The sequence below is a fragment of the Oryctolagus cuniculus genome, chromosome 14 (assembly GCF_051225735.1).
Source record: "Oryctolagus cuniculus isolate XC-2025 breed Fujian yellow rabbit chromosome 14, ASM5122573v1, whole genome shotgun sequence".
Classification (NCBI taxonomy): Eukaryota; Metazoa; Chordata; class Mammalia; order Lagomorpha; family Leporidae; genus Oryctolagus; species Oryctolagus cuniculus.
The window spans coordinates 87,710,078-87,731,811 of NC_142880.1; the positions used below are offsets into that span (position 1 = coordinate 87,710,078).

At 45.9% G+C, this 21,734-nt stretch overlaps 1 protein-coding gene across 15 annotated transcripts in view; it reads left to right on the plus strand.

Annotated features, from left to right (window-relative positions):
• The window catches only part of MAST4 (microtubule associated serine/threonine kinase family member 4), a 623,464-nt gene that overhangs the window by 431,855 nt on the left and 169,875 nt on the right, over window positions 1–21,734 (plus strand). For 2 of the 15 annotated variants that reach the window (XM_008262297.5, XM_008262300.5), the window contains exon 1: window positions 16,174–16,648. The exons of the other annotated variants lie outside the window; for them this stretch is intronic. In XM_008262297.5, the coding sequence (XP_008260519.4) occupies window positions 16,557–16,648 (92 nt within the window). In that variant the 5' untranslated portion in view covers window positions 16,174–16,556. Of the gene's footprint in view, window positions 1–16,173; window positions 16,649–21,734 lie in introns of those variants that run through there. 15 annotated transcript variants of the gene reach the window in all.

The window sequence follows — 21,734 nt, forward strand, 5'->3', positions numbered from 1 at the left end:
AGGTGGTCCCCTCACCCCTTTTAAGAACCATTTTCTATGTCTTGAAAACTATTTGGTTTTGAAGTTGATCATAAGCCTACTTTGTCTCTCAGTTGATGATGTTTTCCTGGCTGTATTTCTCTCTGAGCCTTTCTCTGAAGTTACTTACGGGGACTTGTAAACTTCCAGGTATGAATCTATTCTGGAGATTCCCAGAATCTGACAGGAAGATTAGATGTGATTTCATTGGGGAAATCAATATGACTGTTTTATGCACCGGACTATTTCTCACAGAATAGCAGGTTTTTATGAATTTCGTTATTGCCTCCTGGAATGCTGAGGCTTTGGTTAAAAAAAAAATAAAATAAGCATGGCTCACAACTGTTTCAGTAAAAGCTTCTCAAAACCTAATGACTCTGAAACACAGGGCCTTAAATTACCACCCCATTCAAAGAGGCAGTTATCCCCTAGTCTACCTGGAGGAAAAAGAGGGTTGGGAGAAAGAGGGTATTAGAGAGACTTGGGCACAAGACATCCTTCTGATCCATATGGGGTGGGTATAAAACCTCACTGGCTGGTACGTTCATCTGCTCATTGTTTCCTACCTGTCCCTGGGAGAACAACGCAGAAATGTATTAGTTGAAAAACCATTTGCTAATTCACAGCATGGCTCCTATTTCCCTTTTCTTCAACCATTGTCCTTGTTTGGAAACTTGACGTTCACTGATGAGTGTAGCCCAGACAGATGCTGCTCACATGTGGACAGATGGGCACTAGACTCAGCTAGAATTCTCCTTACTCGCCTGTCCTTAAAACACACCTGAAATAGCCTTTGTGATGTGGGGGACTGGGCCAGAGCCCTCCATTGCAGTCGCCAGTCTCCACACCCCAACAGAACCGAAAGCAGCAATACTTCAGTTGCAGGCACTTGCTTGGATCAGATATGGTGTGAGTATGCCCCCCAAGGGTTTGTTTCTATGCCTGGGGCTTAGTCCTCAGTCAGATGATGTTGGCTGGGGTCAGGGAGAGCCAGTAGAAAATGGTTCGGTCATTTGGGTGTCCCATGGTCTCAGAAGGAATTCTTGTAGTTCCTGTGGGACCCTGGGTAGTTCCTGCAAGAGCCTTGGCTCCCTGAATGGCACTTGCTTCCTGCCCTTCCCTGGGATCTCTGCTCTCACATGTGCTCCTGAGGTCGCCATCAACCATGCTGTCATGCAGCCCGAAGGCCTCACCGGAGCAGAGTAGGAACTGCTGAATACTCCTCTTTCCTTTATAAAGCACCCAGCCTCGGGTATTTTGTTACAGTAACAGAAAATGGACTATTCCATACCCTGCAGATGCCTGGCATCTCGCTGACCTGTTGCACGTCTGCAAGACCCATCTTTCTAAGCCAGGAGTTCTGCAGTGATGTTTTTAAGAGCTGTAGAACTAGACATTTAGGATGAATAAATAGAAGAAAGGATTCATTTGAAAGGGGAGAAAAGAACTTTGACCGTCTCTGGTGCCAGTCAAGATGCTAAGCAACAATTATGTGTATCTTTGAGACCCTGGCAACTTAACAGTTTAGTGTTTTTGAACAGTTGAAGATTGCCCCTGCCTGGGCCCACGCCAAGGCCAGCCTGGGCCACCTGCTCTTCTTTCTGTGTGTTTTTTTGCAGGCGGCTGGAGTTGCTTCAGGGAAGATGAGGGCGGCAGGGCGAATTGATACAATCATGGAGTGAGTTTCTAAAGACCAGGAAGTAACTGCTAAAATATAGCATATATATGAAGCAGGAGTTCACCTGCCAGCTAGGATGCTCCTGTGCCCCACGTAGGACTGCCTGGTTTCTATTTCTGGCTCCAGTTCCTGATTTGAGCTTCTGGCTTCCTGATGAGAGCCTAGGAGGCAGCAGGCGATGGCTCATATAGTTGAGTCTTTTTCACCCATGAGAACCTGGATTGAGTTACCAGCTTCAGCCTGTCCACGTCCTTGTCATTGCAGCCATTTGGGGAGTGAAGTGGCAGGTGGGAACTCGTTCTCTGTCTCTCTATCTCTGTGTCTCAAAAAAGAGAAAAGAAAGAAAAGAAAAAAGCAAAAAATAGAAATGCAATACCATCCTTTTTTTTTTTTTTGAAAGATTTATTTTATTTATTTGAAAGACAGAGTTACAGAGACAGGTAGAGATACAGAGAGAGAGGTCTTCCATCCACTGGTTCACTCCCCAATTGGCTGCAATGGCCAGGGCTGTGCCGATATGAAACCAGGAGCCAGGAGCTTCTTCCCAGTCTCCCACGCAGGTGCAGGGGCCCAAGAACTTGCTTTCCCAGGCCATAGCAGAGAACTGGATCAGAAGAGGAGCAGCCAAGACTAGAACAGGCACCCATATGGGATGCCAACGCTTCAGGCCAGGGCTTTAAACCACTGCACCACAGCACTGGCCCCTACCTTTATATTAACATATATTAAAACAGTATCCGAAATAAACCAGCACGTCACCTAGAAGAGACTGTTTTCAGCTTCTTGTGATACCTACAAGCCTTTTCCTGCATTCATACATGATTTATGTGATTGTAATCATAACACAGTTACAGCTTTTCCGTTTTTTATGTGACATTTTTCTGTGCTATTATGTAATTCTTCACAATAATCATTTCTGGTGGTAGAACAATTAGGAAATAGGTCATCTACCTGTACTGACTGTAAGGAAAATGGAAGCGACAGTGGTCCCCACCTCAGGGACTGAGAGCCTTTTCCGTGTCCTGCATCTCCACGTCTGTGTTTCTCTGAGGAAGAGATCTGGGGAGATGAAGTGATGGCCACTGCTCCTGCGGAAGCCCGCCCCCGGTTCCTCACTGGTAGCCTCATCCAACCTCTGTCCTGATGGATACATGCTCCCCAACACCTGTGCCTTGTATATTTCTCTAAAGCTTTCAATTTCTTCTAATACATAAACCCAGCTGGCGGGACACATCCTTGACATGATCATCAGAAGCATTCGTTCTTTAAAACTTTAGTTGGGATTGGCTGACTTACGAAGTAAGAGCAAGAACAAGATGTGAGGATGGGCATTGGCCCGAGGGGGAGGCGTGGCAGGAGTGGAAACTGACCAAGGAGACTCATGTCAAGCATCACACAGATCAGTCCATCTCAGGTCTGTTCACCCCCCAGAACTCCTCCTAAATAGATTGGAAGCTTTGGCCATGGCAGTGGAACCGTGGGCCATGCAGTGGGAGCCCCAGATTGCAGGTTGTGAGCACTGTTTAAGTGGCATTCTGAATTCTCATCTGTTCTCTGCTCTGGGTTGTATGTGTTGATCATGTTCCCAGCAAGATTGAGTTTCTAGCCTTGGAGAAAGGTCACCCTGCCCGAGTTCCTGTTTTTATCCATCCTCTCAGGGGAGACAATATAATACAGTAATTCAACCATATTTATTGTGAAAGAAAGGAGAATGCTAATAGTAGTTTTTGATTCATTTCTTAATTTCTAAAATATGCGTAAATATCATAGGCTTAAACTTTTTCTTTAATTTGTTTGAGAGGCAGAGAGACACACAGAGAGACAGAAGCAGAGGCAGAGACAAGGAACACATTGGTTCACTCCCCAAATGCCCATAGTGGGCTGAAGCCAGGAGCCAGGAACATGATCCAGGCCTCCTACCTGGATGGCTGGGACTCACTGCTGCCTTGTAGGCACCAGGTTAGCTGTATTCAGCAACGGGAGCCAGGAATCAAACCCAGATCCTCCAATATGGGGCTCAGGCGCTATAACCACTAGGCAAAACACCTTTGCCGTAGACTTGCACTTTTGTTGTTCTTTGTACTACTTGTTAGGAAGATTGTCCACAGTGGCAGTGCTTTCCAAGGAAAACATCCAACCAGTTGACAAAAGGCAACCTCGTTTTTGAAGTATCCCCTTCAGGCTTCTGTGAAGAAATTAGATAAATAGGAAAACACAGGCTTGTGTATTTTCTTTTAAACAACCTTAGAAATAATGTGTTTGCACACATCCATTCTGCTGATTACCTATTATGTATTTTGAGAAGCCATCCTTGTGCCTGCAGAGCTTAGAGCCTAGTGGGGAGGTGGGCTTATAGTCACATAACTGTGCTAGGCTAGAATGAGGCACGCATAGGCATCCAATGCACTGCGGAGCCAGGAGAAAAGCCACTCACGTCTACAGGAAGGAGTCAGGTCAACTTTGCTGCAGCAGGGACCCTTAGAGCTTACACTTGAAAGATGAACAGACGTTTTCCAAGCAGAGGAGCTGGGAGTTCTAGCAACAGGGAACAGGATGTGCAAAAGTCACGAGGCTGGCAGAGCGGACTGTGTCTGGGAGGGCACCATAATTCAGTATTTCTAGCAGGTACATTTTTAAAGATTTATTTATTTATTTGAGAGGCAGAGTTACTGATAGAGGGAGATGCAGAGGGAGAGGTCTTCCGTCTGCTGGTTCACTCCCCAAATGGCCACAACAGCTGAAGATGGGCCGATCTGAAGCCAAAAGCCAGGAGCTTCTTTGGCGTCTCCCACACGGGTGCAGGGACCTGAGCACTTGGGCCATATTCTACTGTTTTCCTGGGTGCTTTAGCAGGGAGCTGGATAAGAAGTAGAGCAGCTGGGACTTGAAGTATCACCCATATGGGATGCTAGCACTGCAGGTGAAAGCTTAACCTGCTACACCACGCCACCCCCAAGTACATTTTTTATAAGATTTATTTATTTATTTGAAAGACAGAGTTACAGAGAGAGGTAGAGACAGAGAGAGAGGTCTTCCATCTGCTGGTTCACTCCCTAATTGGCCGCAATGGCCAGAGCTGTGCCAATCCGAAGCCAGGAGCGTGTACCGGGTCTCCCACGCAGGTGCAGGGGCCCAAGGACTTGGGCCATTTTCCACTGCTATCCCAGGTCAGAGCAGAGAACTGGACTGGAAGAGGAGCAGCTGGGACTAGAGCTGGCGCCCATATGGGATGCCGGCGCTTCAGGCCAAGGCTTTAACCCGCTGTATTATGGAGCCAGACCCCCAAGTACATTTTTTAAAGATGTATTTATTAACTTTGAAAGTCAGAATTACAGAGAGAGAGGAAGATCTTTCATATCCTGGTTCAAGCTTCAGAGGGTTGTAGTTGCTGGGGCTGGGCCAGGCCAAAAGCAGGAGCCAGGAGCCTCCTCTATGTTTCCACATGGATGTGGGCAGTGGAGCAAAAACATGAGAATCTCCCACATCCACTGCTTTCCCAGGCGTGTTTGCGGGGAGCTGGATCGGAAGCAGAGCGGTTGGAACATGAACCGGCATGCATATGGAATGCCAGCGTTGTAGGCAGCGACTACCCACTATGCCACAGTGCTGGCCCCTCAAACAAGAACAATGTTTACTGCTCTGGGAACATAGACCATGTGAGAACATTTGTCAAGGGACAAGGAAGAGTGATAACAGGGGCCTGCATCATAAGGTGTATCATTTGAGGAGATTTTAGTTTTCTTGTGAAGTGTATCTCAAACTTGAATGTACATAAGGATCACCTGGGCATTTTAATAGATTGTGGATCCCTGGGCTTTACCCCCAGGATTGCTGAATCAGTTGTAGAGTAGACCACTCAAATATGCACTTTTTTTTTTTTAAAGACTTATTAATTTATTTGAAAGGCAGAGTTACAGAGAGACAGAGACAGAGAGAGAGGTCTTCCATCCACTTGTTCACTCCCCAGATGGCCACAACGACTGGAGTTGGGCTGATCTGAAGCTGGGAGCTTCTTCACGTCTGGGTCTCCCATGCAGGGGCCCAAGCCCTTGAGTCATCTTCCACCGCTTTCACAGGACATACAGAGAGCTGGATCAGAAGTGGAGCAGAGGGGACTTGAACCGGCACCCATATGGGATGCCAGCACTGCAGGTGGTGGCTTTACCCACTGTACCATAGCGCCAGCCGCCAAATAAGCATACATTTTTAACAAGTATTCCAGATGACTCCGTGGTAACCAAGACAGAAGCTGGACTTGGAGAAGTGCTGCGCTAGACTGACCAGTGGGGAGCCACTGAACATTGTTCTGGGGAAGAGTGACATGTTGGAGCTGGGTGGTTTTGGGAGGACAGGTTTCACAGGGGCAAAGGAAGCAGTGAGAAACAGGAAGACACTGTTAGTCCAGGCAAGAGATAACGGAAGCTGTACCTGGGATGTGGGCAGTGGAGTGAAAACATGAGACTATTGTTCTTTTTATCATTTTATACATATTGAAAACTTTTACCCAATTTACTTCCATTTTTCAGACTAGGGTGTTTTTCTGCCACTTTTAAATACGATTTGCTCCGTTCTCTTCAATTTTCTATCTCTGCTGCGCACATGTCATCTGGCCCTGCTCGTCTTGTCTCCATGGTGTGTTAGATTTCTTTACAATTCTGTATTTCCTTCGTTTCCCAAGGTAATTCTTATGTTACATTGATAGGTCTTCATCCATCACCCATCTGTCACTATACAGCTGGACCTGACTGCCCGCTGTAGTAGTTCTTATTAACGACTAAGACAACTAATGGTTTTTGAAAAGTGTTTTGATCACCATGGACTTTAATATGGTTGTATTTCTGTAAAATATAGGATATCACATTGGTTTAAAGAATGTATGGCTGGCAGGAGAAGACAATAAAATCTGAATTATCTTGCATAATGGACAATAATAAGCATGCTCATATGGATTGGGGGTAAGAGGAACTAATCCCTAATTACAGCTACTTAATTCTTTGGGAGGAGGAATTTTTTTTTTTTAATGTATACATAGCTGGATACTAAGCAAGCTTACTTTGACTACTGATTTTCTGAGCACGGAAAGAAAAAAGTTTATGATACAATGCAGGGAGGCAGGTCTGGAATTCAAAACTGCTCACATAAATGCACAGCCACACCAATCTGCAAATAATAATGCATCTGTTCAGCCAGAAAGAAGGCATTGTTTGGATTTATAACCCAGTCAGCTTTGAAAATACCCATTTGCCCCAGTCGCCATAGACAGATGAGAATTTATGTCTAGAAAACAGATATTTTTCATCTTGATATTATAAAATTCCTGAGAGTTGGAAAGATTTTTTTAAGTAATTTTAGTTTTTGTTTCCAAGGCTCATAGAGCTCTTACATATGCATTTTATTTTGTTTGTCAAAAAAAATAGCTATCAGTATTTCTGAGAATGTCAGAGTGCAAATGCATGTTTGCAAGTTAAGTTTGAAAACTCTTTAAAGTACTCTGAAATTCTCAGGAACTTAAACTTTCAGGATGTGGTAACAAGAGTGTCAAATGTTGGCTCTTAGAAATTAAAGTTTTTTTAATTAAAAATAATTTAACCTAAAAAAATATAAAAGTGTAAAGAGGAATGAAATCAATCATCCCACATTTATGGACTTGCATTAAAATATTTCCATCTTTTTAGTTTATAAGCGATCACGTATGTGTAACCTTCTTTTAAATTTATTTATTTGGAAGGCAGACCAGGTAGAGGGTACCTTCCATCCACTGGGTCACTTCCCAAATGGCTGCAAGAGCTGGTGGTTGATCAGGCTGAAGCCAGGAACCAGAAACTCAGTCCTGGAATAATTCCATGTTAGTGTCAGGAATTTAAGTACTTGAGCCATCATCCCCTGCTTCCAAGGTTCAGCAAGAGGGAGCTGCGTCAGGAGGGGAGCAGCTAGGACTGGAACCCACACCTGATAGGGCTTGCAGGCTTCCCACGTGGAGGCTTAACCTGCTGTGCCACCAGGTATACCCCATGTATAACCTTCTAAACACTGACGGCCATAGAGCTCTGTTTTTCAAAACACAGCGTCAGGTACCTTTGCCATTACATATTTCTTTTGAAAACATCACTAATTTCATTTCCTATGTCTACTCTAACAAATTACTGTTGTAGTACATTCTGACAAACTGAGTGTCTTAAGACAACATTAGTTTATTCTACTAGAGTTTGAGAGATCAAAAGTCCAAGATCAGTTTCACCCTGCTGAAGTCAGGGCGTCCTTTGAGCTGATCTCCCCCTGGAAGCGCCAAGGTGAGATCTGTGTCCTCCCCTTGTCCACCTGGGAGATGCCATTCCTTGTCTCTCGGTCCCTTCCTTCATTTCCAAACCCGGCAGCTTAGCGTTCCATTTCAACAACAGCTCGCTGTGTTCTTCAAATTGCCCTGTTCCTCAGGGTTAGGGATTTTTGTGATTACATTTAAGGTCCAGCTGGATAGCCTAGGGCACTCTCCCCATCGCAAGGTCCTTAACATCACATCTGCAAACTCCCTCCTGCCCTATAAAGGGAGGTATTCTTAAATTCCTCACTATAGAACCTGGTTATCTTTCCCTTACTGGGATGATCTTCATTGGTTTTCTAAAATTTGTTCATGACTAATTCAGCATTTATTCACAATTGCTTTTGTCTTGTACCTTTGTTTTCCACCCAGTGTTATGCTGTTATGAGGAATTATGAAATTATTTTCTACATCCATAAATCTTTATATGCATACTTGATTATATTCTTTGTGTAAATTCCAGGATGTGGAATTATATTTCAAATATATGTATATATATAATATTTATATGTTTGCTTATACACACACACACACATGCATATATGAAAGAACTTAAAAAATCTGATGGAAAAATAGAATTAAAATATACATTTATTGTGGTACAAAAGACATGAAATCCATGCATAATTTTTCATGATACGCAGTTTTTATGAACTTTGTGAATATTCCTTGAATGCGTGCATTTCAATGTTTTGTGATATATAATTTATTTTTCATTTTTATTTTAAAAATTTGACAGATAATTGTACATTTTTATTGGAATAGTGAGGTTTTGGTACATTTGTACAGTGCATATTTATCAACTCGAGATACTTAGGTTATCCATTATCCAAACTTTTGTCGCTTTCTTGTGATGAAAAATCTTCTTCCCAGCTCTTTTGGACTATCTAGTGTGATGTTGTGAGTCTATAATCACCTTCCTTGTAAGAAAACACCGACACTTAGGCCTGCTGTCTGGCTGTGATGTGTTTATGATAAAAACTCAGAATACGTACTTTTCTTGTCTGACTTTATTTTTCTATAAATTAGTACATCTTTAAAGAATCCTTATTGGTTTAAGAACAATATAACATAGTGAGGTTGATTGAGAGCTTTTTGGCTTGGCGATTTCATGCATTCCTCATTCCCATAGTACCTCTGATGTGTATAATAATTTGACTCAGCCTTATCAACAGAATGAAATTCTGATTGTGAGAGAGCATGTAGTTTCTGCCTCTATCTGAATATGTTCCCTGTACTGTACTTTGACGACAATTCCTACTTCTCATTTTTTTAAAATTTATTTGAAAGGCAGAGGTACAGAAAGGCAGAGAGAGAAACAGAGAGTGAGGTCTTTCATCCACTGGTTCACTCTCCAGATGGCTGCAATGGCCAGAGCTGCACTGATCCAAAGCCAGGAGCCAGGGGATTTTTCTGGGTCTTCCATGTGGGTGCAGGGCCCAAGGTCTTGGGCCATCTTCTACTGCTTTCCCAGGCCTTAGCAGAGAGCTGGATCAGAAGTAGAGCAGTCGGGACTCAAACTGGCGCCCATATGGGATGCTAGCACAGTAGGTGGCGGCTTTACCCACTACACTACAGTGCCAGCCCCTCCAAGTTCTCATTTTTTTTAAAAGATTTACTTTATTTATTTGAAAGGCAGATTTACAGAGAGAGGTAGAGACAGAGAGAGAGAGTCTTCCATCCACTGGTTCACTCCCCAGATGGCCGCAATGGCTGGAGCTGCGCCGTTCTGACCCAGGAGCCGGGAGCTTCTTCCCAGTCTCCCACATGTGTGCCAGGGGCCCAAGGACTTGGGCTGTCTTCTACTTCTTTCCCAGGCCATAGCAGAGAGCCGGATTGGAAGAAGAGCAGCTGGGACTAGAACCAGCGCCCATATGGTATGCCAGCACTTAAGGCCAGGGCATTAACCCACTGCGCCACAGCACTGGCCCCTCAAGTTCTCATTTTAATGGGAGAATTTTCCATAGCTTTAGAAGTCTGACTTGGAAAAATATTCAAGAAAAGAAGATCTGATAAATTAACCTTAATCTTATCTTACAGTAAGGGCTTGGTGTCAGCGACTAAGGGGCTAAATATAGCCACACTGCCCCACTTAAACCAAGTTGACACTTCTTATAATTGCACTGTAATTCGTGCTCAGGAGGTGCATGAAAAATGATGTACCTTAGACCCGAGCTTCTGGATCAAGAAGCGCCATGTCCTTGGAAGCTAACTCCCTACTGAGAGTCTAACAGAGTAATTAGTAACCGAGGTTCACTTGCCATCAAAAAGCATTTAGAGTGTCCTATGTAAGTAGGTGTAGATGTCAAGCCCATACAATTAGTTATGTATGCTTGGTCTCTATTTTCCAAGGTTTTGAAATCTGACACAATAGAGCTGCCTAATAGGTAGAATGTTCATAGATAATGGAAAGGGTTCATGGACCCACGAAACTCAAATAGGAATAGACAGAAAAGCTGTTGTTATAAAACACACATGGGCCCGGGTTTTAAAACGTCAGGCTTGCAACCCCAAGTTGGGCATGACATAGCTTTCCAACCCTGAGCCAATCCATCCTTACTCCCTTCTTGCCCCTGGCCACTGCCTCCACCTGCAGTCCTTTCTGTGTCTCGTCGGGCCTTTTCGCCTTGTCTTCACATTCATCCTCACAGTGGTACTGGGATTTTCAGATGAGATGCAGCCCGTCTCCCCAAAGAGCCCTTCCTCTACGGCAGATAGATTGGTCCATAAACAGATGGCTTTGGATGTTGTCATACTGGGAGAACCCTTTCTTGGAGGAGTTCTCAGGAGCAGAGTTCAGCAGAGCAATGTCTGATCCTTTGGAGGTCAAGGGCTCGTGGGAAGACTACCTTGAGCATGTGGCAAGCAGTGTGATTAAGGCCAGATGGGCATTAGCCGTCCTGATGCTGATGGAGGCATTGGTGGCCCCGTGTCACTGCGTGCTCCATCACTTGCTGGCTGGCTGTTAGGTGCTGGTGCTCCACCCGGTTCCCTGACCGACCTTCCGGACAGCTGCTTTGTATGGACAGGCACACTCATCTCTGGATCTCTCAGCGGTCTCCTGCCTGTCGGGTAATGCTTCCCAGCCCTGGAAGGTAGCCATTGCCTTTTCTGGCAGCTGGTCTCACTCTTCTCCCAGGGATGGCGTTCCGTCAGGCTGAGCTGTGAGTCCTCAGCCAGAGCTTTCCCCTGTTTGCAATCAGAGGACAGAGAGAGAGCTTGGGTGTGCTTGCCAGCAGTGATTCTGAACCCTCCCCAGTCCTGTGGGCTGTGCTGCCCCAGGCACGTGTTACTCCATCATGCAAATTAAGGAGTCACTGGGAGAAAAGTGCTCCACCACCCCTGTCTCTCAATTCAGTCCTCTTAGGTTTCGGTAAAGCTGTTGAGCTTCTGCTGCCTTTCTAAGCTCTGACTCTGCGGAGGTCTTAGAGAATGAGAAAAACACTTTGTTCTCTTCCCAGTCTGGTCCTTTCTCTCTTGGGCCTTATCCTTTGTACTACCCTTGGGGATTGTGTGGTTCTCTGCTCAACCTGTCAGGAAACAGAGACCAGTTCTTTTTTTTTTTTTTCCCTTTATTTGATCCATTCACTTTAGGAACCTGAATCTCTCTTACCTTATGATACCATTTAAAAATTTCTGCGATTGTCGCTGGCTAATGTACCCCTGCTTATTATCGGTCTCTTGGTTGTCAGCATTGAGATCTGCCTCTGCAGGTGGATTTTCAGTTGTCTTTTTTCTTGCCTCCATATTTTAGCATTGTGAGCACAGATTTGTTTAATAACACTAGAAGAGCTTTCTTTCAATGTGCTTCTCATCAATGTAGCTTTCTTCACATTTCTATGCCAGTCTTTAAGCTTTATTTTCTGAAGGATTGTTCATTTTGGGTAACTGTCTTGCTCATCATAGTCCTATCATCAAACTCTCAAGACAGCACTTCGAAGGTGACCGAAGTGTACCAAAGTGACCTGGGAAATAATCACTTCTGAATACTTTGAAAATGGAGGTGAGAAGAGGTCAAAGTTAGTTGATTGCAGTGTGATGTAGACCAGGATCAGAAGCAATACTGATAGGAACCCAATAGCCACTGTAGTTTCCATAGTATCTTCTCAATGGACATGCCCTTGTGACCAGAGTATTCTCTTTAGGCACTCACGGATTCCCAGGCCTCACACACACAAACTGGAAAGCGTCTTCTTCCCATGGTGTCTAAGTTCAAGACTAAGCCTGGGTAATTTCATTTTTTAGCACTCTTCCTGTGTTTTGCAGAGGATTCCTCCTTCAGGGGCATGGGGCAGTGGGTGGGAGGTAGACAGAGTCAAGGCAGTAAGAAGGACCTGGCTTTGTTTGCACGTAGGAGGAAAGTGAAGAGTGGAAGACTTGACTCTTAAATACTCCTTTCTTCCTAAGCTAGTCTTTCAGTAGGATGACAAACTTGTTTTTCTATTTCATTTACCTTTCTCATAAAAACAATGGCCAATGATATCATCCTGATTAGATGAATGAAACTTCTGGATCACAAAAGCTTGTTCCTTGTCGTGTAGGCCTAACTGTTGTGCAATAAGTAGAAAATCTGGCTGAATGTCTATGTATTGACCCATACTAGCTATCGCCTTGAGGATTTCAAAGGTCTCAATTCCTTCTTAGTTCTGTAGAGTTTTACGACCATTTTAACTAATGTGTGCTTCAGTTTCTGCCCATATAATTATTCCATCTGTAGGAAAATGTCAGTAGTTCTGACAATTTTAATTCTTGTGTTTACTGACTGCTTCACCTTCTGAATCACAGGGTTCCCAAATCAAGTCAAACAGGTTAGAAGACAAGTTATACTTTAGTGTCACACCTACTCTTATCTTAAAGGAGTGTGGGAATGGATCAGCCACTTTCCCTCTATTAACTAATTCATTTCTGGCTCCTGTTTTTCAGTTTACCTATTTTTAGTTTTTCACTTTGGATGCAATCCAAATCCTCCCAAGCTTTTGAAATGCAAAACACAATGAAAATATACGTAGTTAAGGATATTCTTGTTTTTTACTTACCCCTTTGAGAATCTGTGTAATGAATTTCTCCAAATCCTGGAGTTGAAAGTGGTGATGACATCTAATGCCTACAGGCCAGGAGAGGCGTCTTTCAGTCAAGAAGAAATGTTTAATGTCATTGATTTGTCCATTTTCGGTACCTTCAGACATGATGCCCAAATACCTGGGCTTTTCCATAAAGAGCACTGAGAATATCCAAGTTGGAGGGACAGAAGTCATCAGTTCATAAAACCACACAGAGCTTTATTCCTGCCCACTGATCTTCAAGTGACCCCTGCTCAAGCCCCCTTAGAAGAAGTGCACCCTCGACCCAGCCTGTTCCTCTCTGGATCCAAACCTTCCTGCTCGTAGTTATTTCAGTAGTGGGGGCGTCCAGACTTGCTCCCTGGGTGTTCTCTTCAGCATTTCCCTCTCAGAGTTCCTTCAACCGTAATTTGTATAGCGCAGTTTTAGGTCCCTTCTCACCATCTCCATTACCCTTCTCAGGGAAGCCTGTAATGCGTAATTATCCCTCTTAATCTAGGAAACTTCAGAGTAGGCACAAAAAGTTATTCCCTAGGCTTGCGTTTGAGGTGGGGAGGTGGAACTCAAAGGGAGTTCTCCTGGGGTTTGGTTGTGACTTTTCTTAGAGCCATGTTAAGACCTGAGGAGTGTTAGCACTAGTGTCTTTCCAGTCATACAATACAGATGAAAATGAGTCAATGAGAGAAGGTTTTTTATAATGTAACAGCATCCTCATGGGATTCTTAAGAATTCAAGATCTTTGAGGAAAATCTATTGATTTGTTAATATTGATCATTTCAATGCATCTTAAAACATAATAGATAGCTGGGCATCTGAGGTGTCCATTGAAAAGCCATTGATTAAAGGCCCACATAAACCAAGTGCTGGAAATGCAGAGATTAAAAAAAAAATGGGTTTAGGCTTTAGGGACTCCCAGAGTCACAGGGAAGGTGGCAGTAAACAGTCAAGTATAACGGAGAGAGAAGCACCTCTGTAGAGGCACATTCCAGAGACTGCAGAGTGGGGCTGGCTGTGGGGAGGCCTCTTAGGCTCTTGACAGAGTATTGTTGTAGTTTCTGTCGATTTCCAACATTTATGGCAGGAAGGGGTTGATAAATGACATCGCACTTTCATTTGTGTGTGTTAACCTCTTAGAGTTTGGTCCTGTTGGGCACCCCATATTGCCGCTGGGGAAAATGGACAGAGATTAAGTGACCTGCCTATGGCCTCAGAGTTAGATGCACAAATGAAACCCGGGATTTTTGCTCCCAGCTGGTACTTCACGCCTCCTTCTCCAAGGGAGACTTTATCTGCAGCAATGGTTTCCAACCAGGCAGGATTTCGCCCCCTCAGGAACATCTGGCCGTGTGTGCAGACTTCTTTGATGGTCTCTCCTGGCACCTTATGGGTAGAGGCCAGGGATGTTTGTAATCTCATGTGTGAGGTGAACGTGATAACCACTACACTACGGAAACCAATTTGTAATCTCATGTGACTTAGCATAGGGCAATAATACTGGACTAGGGCTGGCATTGTAAGGCAGTGGGTTAAGCCACTGCTTGCCATGCTGTCATCCCATAATACACCTCTGGCTCTAGCTCCAGCTGCTCCACTTCCCATTCTTAGCTCCCTGCTAATGCGCCTGGGAAAGCAGTGGAAGATGGCCCACGTGCTTGGGCCCTTGCACCCACATGGGAAACTCAAATGGGTTTCAGCCTGGCCCAGACCTGTCTGTTGTGGGCATTTGGTTTGTGAATGAGCAGATGGATGCTCTCTTTCTATCTCTGTGTTGCTCAGCCTTTTAAATAAATAAAATAGATCTAACACAAACAAACAGAAAACTACTGGGCCGAGTACGTCAGTCTATGGTGAATGTCACTTAGAGTCCAAGAGCCTCAGTTTCGCCAATGGAAAACTGAGAAAATATTGTCATCGTCTTCCACCTTCAATTATCTGCAGCAGCTAAAGCCTAATACATGAAGCTTCATCAGGAACTCTTAGTCCTTGGTGTGAAAATATCTCCATGGGCCCGAAGCACCGGGTAAGGAGGACTCCCCAGCTGGCTTCCAGTTACCCACCCCCTTCCCTTGTCAGCTGGCACCCACGCCCACTTCTCTTTTTCCTCCTGTTTCTGTGACTTTGTTCTTATTATTTACTGGATGGACAAAACCATGTTTATGGGTCAGTTTGGCTTAAAATTGTGTACGTTTAAAATGTCTTGCCACATTACAGGAGACGGGGCAGCTTTCTATTTTTATTTTTATTTGTATGTACATTGAGCCACGCATTTAGTTTGTGGGCGTTACCTGAATACCCTGCCTTTCTTGGAAATAAATTCCAGTGGCCTTGGTTCCCCCGCCCCACCCTTCATTCCTCCCTTTCGGCCTAGTATTTGTTACCTAAATGCCACGTGGTCTCCAAACTGCAGCGGGTGACCACCACCGTGCCCTGTGGCTCCCCTGGCAGCCAAACTCCCTGTAGTTCACCCATGGAACGCCACAGTGTGGCTTCCTGGGCTTGTCCAGCTTCCCGTTGGCACGCTTTTCCTATGCAACACCCAGCGTCATGGCAGAGTCATCAGGACTTTCCTGGGAGTGTTTTCCTCGGGCTCCGTCCCGCGCTGACTCACACACCCGCCTCAGGTGTGCTGCACGCACCCCAGCGCGTTCCCAGCCTTGCTGCTTTATTTATTTATTTTGTGGGACAGATCCATTTCAGCCCCTGCAGGGGGGGAGCGGGGTGTCCCTTTCCCAGGAGGCTCCGCTCCCAGGCACAGCCCAGAGGGACAGGGCCCTGCTGCCCTCCTCCTGCCCGCCGCTGCCGCCGGTCTCTGCCAGGGCAACTCAGCTAGGTGTCAGGTTCAAGTCCTCCCATAGGCTGATTTTTCTCCAAGTGCTTTCAAGTTTCCTGTTTTGTTATTTTCTTTCCCCCAGGAGGGGAGGGTGAGAGAAGCTTTTTTTTTGTTTTTGTTTTTTGTATTTGAATTCTTTTCCTTGTATGTAGATACCAAAAGGAAGTTGGGCACTGGGCATGTTCGGATGTGCATGGTTCTGCTGATAAGCAACAGCCTCCCGGAACCGAAGACTTAAAATAGTCTGGCCTCCCTCCCCCACGCAGGAGCTGCAAATGGTATCTGCCAAACAGATGACAAAGTACCTTGGACTGAATCACACACAGACAGCATTTCGAGCAGGACGCAGGCTCAACTCTTGTAATTACTGTTTATAGCTGGCCAAGCCTGGCTCGGGGAGCGCGAACCGGGAGGAAATAAGTTTTCTGAGCCTACGAGAGGTGGCTGCATATTAATTAAAGGCCCGGCCGCGTAATTCTCAGACATGCTCCAAGTTGTTCTTCAGCTCTCAGTCCACAGCACGTTTTCTCCCAGGGGGGTGAGCAGATAATTGGGAATTTTTTTTTTGCCTTTTTCTTTTCTTTTTTTTTTCCTCTCTCCCCGTATGTTTGGTCTTATGGCCTTGAACCTACAGTGAATTGAAGAGAGAAAGAAATGGATATGTCTGACCCCAATTTCTGGACTGTGCTCTCAAACTTTACTCTGCCTCATTTGAGGAGTGGGAACAGGCTTCGCAGGACACAAAGGTAAAGTCGCCGGGCTGCCAGCCTGGAGAGGGGGCGCTTTCTCAGCCCAGGGCTGCGGGACCCCGTAACAGCTGGGATTTTGTTGGTTGGACCCTGTTTAAAAAGTTTGTTCCTTGCTCTGCGAGCACTGTGTCAGATATTCCATTGTCCCAGTGGTTTCCTGGGTAATTTGATGGCTGTGTTTCTCAGAGTTGATCTTCCGAAATGTGGGGAATCAGACATTTCCTTCTGAGTAAGGGGGAGAGAGCAAGGCGAGAGCGGAGGAGATACTTTGTCCAGGTCTGCGCCTCTGATCTGATCATGTGTGTCCCTTCATTCATCAGCTGTGGGGGCTTCTGCTGCTCTTCGTAGGCGCTCAGAGGTCCCCCTCATTAAACGCTTGACCTTTCCAAGACGCAGATGTACGATGCGGTGATAGCCCAAGTTAGCCTGCTTCATACTGACTGCTTAAAGGGGCAGATCTGCGTAACTTTGCCATGCTGATTTTTTACTGGGTTTTGTTATGAATACAAGGCTGGCCTTTTTATTTTGTAACACCTATTTGACAGAAGGAGAATTTTTAAAGTCACGCTGAAGCTCATGCCACAAGTGAAAGGCAGCTCAGAGTTAATTTGCTGACACGGGGCTTGACGGAATTTGATTTTCAGGAAGGTGCTTCTCCTCTCTCTACCGTGGTGACCAGCACAGAATCGTAGCGTTGCGATGATTTTAGAGGGGCTCGCCCTCTGAGTTGTATAAACACAGATTCTTTATTTTTCTTCAAAACTTGCCTCACACCTACACGGGAACTTGTATGAGAGCAACAACAGAGCCAAATAAACAGGATATGGACTATCAGATTGGGAGGTTCATAATCTCTCCGTGCGGGTGTTCAAAGGACACAAGAACACGGTTCTCTCCGCTTGGTTATACTTTTGATGTTTTGTACTATAAATGCAGATATGCAGTGCTTTGGAAAACTTAGCAGGCTTTTAGAACAAAGCTCTTTACAGATGTTTATATTTATTTCATTTGAGAGGTAAAGAGACAGAGAACTTCCATCCGCTGGTTCACTCCCTTAACACCCAGGAGCTGCAAGCCCAATCCAGGTCTCCTATGTACCTGGCAGGCCCGACCCCTTGGCCCACCACTGCTACCTCCCAGGGTGAGCATTAGCAGGAAGGTGGAGTTCGGAGCAGAGCTGGGACTCAAATCCAGGCTCTCTGATGTGGGATGTAAGCATTCCCGGTAGCATCTCAACTGCTAGGTCAAATGTCTGCCCAGTAGTTGTGGCTTTGGAAATGTTCCCTAGTATTTCTTAGATTTCATAAGTGTCCTAGAATTCTCTCAGATGCACTGTTATATACACACACACACAGATACACATACACAACACACACACACACATCACTTGCTCACCAGCTTGTGTGTATTTGTCCATGTGTGACATCTGGCAGGTTGCAAAGTCATATTATGTTGAATACAGGTTGAACAGTGTAGATACCACTAAGCCCTGTTGAATTCTAAAGCTCTGCCTCTTAACCAGGTGGCCATGCTTTTCCTAGTCTGTCCTATAGTAGTGCACTCAAGGACTCTTTCTTTTGGCACCAGTCATTTTTGTTCAAGCTGTGTCATCCGGGCCCTGAACCTCCAACACAGCTAATAAAGTTGAAGAGGGCTGCATGCTGTGAATAGGGCCAGCCCCTCTTGGTGGTAAACTCCGTAACTTCTCAACTTTGAACTTGATGGGAGCCCTTCCGTAGGTGTGAGTGGTGCAGTACTGGCTGTGGCGCAGCCTGGACTCTTAGCTGGAGCCAGTTCTGGGAGAAATCCGTCTGCTGTGGCATCGTGTCTGTGTTTGAACCTGAAAAGCACTTGGAACCTCTCTCCCCCTCCCTGCCTGTGGGTCGTGCTGTTGATAGAGTCGGCTGCACAGCTCTGGCTTTAGGGCAACATCGATACAGCCCTCACGCTCCAGTCCAGACAGCGCATGCTGGCAGAGTCCAGCTGTACAGTAGCCTGGATTCATCCCAGCAGCAGGGTCGGGGAGGGCTGTTTCCACTCCCCAAGTCGCGGGCCCACACTTGGGGTTCAGCAAGATAGACAGGGAGGCTCATTTTCTTCCCTCCTTTCCAAGAGTAGAGGTTGGGATGGCCTGTGTGTTACAAGGATTTCCAGGATCGGTGAAGTTTGGAAACAAGCATGTTGAAGGTCATCTTGACCTCAGAGTGGTCGTGGGCCTCCCAGAGGGCCAGTGCTGCTTTGTATCCACAGTGCAGGTTTAGGAAGACGAAGGCCAGATGCTCCCTCCAGGGCTGCGTTCTATTATTACTCTGCCATCCGTTCTAGCTCTGTGCTTCCATATGGATGTGGAACCTGCACTCTTACCGTGACTCTTCTCCTCTGAGATGTCCCTCAACTGCCCCGAACCTGTTTCCTCCTCCCAGTCCAAGCTCGTGCTTGACATGGCTGGCCAAGTTCCCTAAACACCCATTGTATCCAAAGGATCTCTTCCTTCCAAGTTGCCCGGTCCTTGTGCTGCCCTCGAAGTACGTGGCTCCAGGTCCAGGTGAAGGCATCCTGGAACAACTCCCCTCTCCAAGGCAGTTTCTTTCCTGTGCACTGTCTGACAGGTTGTTCATTTTGAATATTTTTTACCACCTACTTGTTCCAATGAACATTGCAACCCAGGGGACTTCATCTTTTTACATTTTTTTTTTATTATTTACTTATTTGAAAGGCAGAGCTACAGAGAGGGAGAGGAAGAGGAAGGAAGGAAAAAGGAGAGAGAGAGAGAGAGACAGAGAGAGTGAGAGCGAGCGAGAGAGAAAGAGATCAATCTTCCATCCACTGGTTCACTCCCTAAATAGTTGCGATGGCCAGGGTTGGACAGGCTGAGACCAGGAGCTTCATCCAGGTCTTGCTTGTGGATGGCAGGGGCCCAAGCACTTGTGCCATCTTCTGCTGCTTTCCCAGGCACAGTAGCAGGGAGCTGGATTGGAAGCTGAGCAGCTAGGACTTGAACTGGTGCCCATGTGGGATGCTGGTGCTGTGGGTGGTGGCTTGACTCCCTACACCACAACACTGTCCTCCAGGGCACTTCATCTTAACCTTCTCTTTGGTATCAGCTTCTTGCTTCAAAGAGTAAAATTCAGCTGGAAGTCTGTGAATGAACATCTTGGAGCTCAAAGGGCTATGTTCCACTTAAAGAAAAGAGGAATTTGGGGACTGGAATGATAGCATAGTGTGTTAATTCACTGCTTGTGATGTTGGCATCCCTTATCGGAGTGCCTGCTACTCTGCTTCTGATACAGTTTCCTGTTAATGTACCTGGAAAGGCAGAGGAAGGTGGCCAAAGTACTTGGGCCTCTGCCCATGTGGGAGCCCAAGATCAAGTTCATGGCTCCTGGCTTTAGCCTGGCTCAGAGCTGGCAGTTATGGCTACTTGGGGGAATGAACCAACAGAAGGAAGGTTCCCTTCTCTCTCTCTCTTTCAGATAAATAATAAATAATCTCTAAAGAAAGAGAAGTTGAGTGGGCATTTGGGGCAGCAATGAAGATGATGCTCCGTCTCCTACTGGAGTACCTAGCTCCGAGTCCTGGCTCCTCTCCCTATTCCAGCTTCCTGCTAATAAATGTCCTGGGAAGCAGAGGCGATGACTCAAATATCTGGGTCCCTGCCATCCACACGGGGCACCTGAGTGGAGTTCCTGGTTCCTGGCTTCAGCCTGGCCCAGCTGCGGGTACTATGGGCATTTGGGGAGTGAACCAGTGGATGACAGCTCTGACACATACACTTAGTGCCCCCCCCCACTCTCTCTCACTTGGGTCCTCTGCTTTTCAAGACATATTTTTTTTTAATATGAGAGAGAGAGGGAGAGAGGGAGGTAGATGGTTTCAGCTCTTATCCTGAACCCTTGTTTTGATGCAAATTGTCAGTTGCTTCATCATATGATCCTTGCCAGTTCAGCACAGCACGACTTGTTACTTTTCCTCCCACAGGAAAACTTAAGGTTCTTCTTCTACTCAGAGCCCTTAGTGAGCCTTTAACTCCTGGAGTTCTTGGTGAAAAGAAGCCACAGGCTTGCACCTGGGCCTGGGTTCATTAAGGCTACAGAGAGCTGATGAGCTGAAGGCGCTGTCCCTGTGCCCTCCGTACTGTTTCGTCTTGCCCTTTGCAGACTTGGGAGAGTCTGGGTGACTGTGACTGTTGTCTGCCCTGAGAGCTCACCTGTTGCCCTGGGGGCCGCTCCTCTTCTCTGCCCTTCTTGTGTTTGCTGCAGGAGGTCTCAGCATAGCCATTCCTCTGCTGCTTTAAGGGATAGAAATCTAGGCTCCACCCAAATTCACATGTTATAGACACTTGTCCATTTCACAGATTTATGGGTATGCCATCCATTGAGGAATCCCTTATACCATCTTCTGTTTTCCTTCTGGATTACAACTTTGAGGGGGATGGCACTGAGCTCTCGTTCAGTGCTGTCTCCTCTCTGTGACACTTGGAGTAAAGTGCCATCATGGATTCCTGCACGTTGCTGCTCAGGTTGAAGTGGGCCTGTGGTTTGCTGGAGGGCAGCTTGGAGAATCTAGAGGAGGTTTGCTTTCCAGCCCCAGTGTTCTGAAGTTGTTTGTGTTTCTGCTTGACTTCTGTGATGACCTCCAAACCTCATGGCACCTGAGTCAATAAAACCCTTAGTTAGCACTGTGGTGCCGGCATCCCATATGGGCACCGGTACCTGTCCTGGCTGCTCCTCTTCTGATCCAACTCTCTGCTTATGGCTTGGGAAAGCAGGAGGAGATGGCCCAAGTGCTTGGGCTCTGCACCCACCTGGGAGACCTGGAAGAAAGAAGCTCCTGGCTTCAGACTGGCCCAGCTCCAGTCCTTGTAGCATTTGGAGAGTGAACCAGTGGGTGAAGACCTTTCTCTCTGTGTCTCCCTTTCTATAACTCTACCTCTCAAATAAATAAATCTAACAACAAACCCTACCCACACCAACGAGCCATCTGTGACTCAGTTAATCACTTTGGACAAGTTTCTGAGTACATTTTTTCTGAGAACTTAAGGGATAAAAGAAGTTTGTTTTGCTTTGACTTGGGCTTTTTGGTT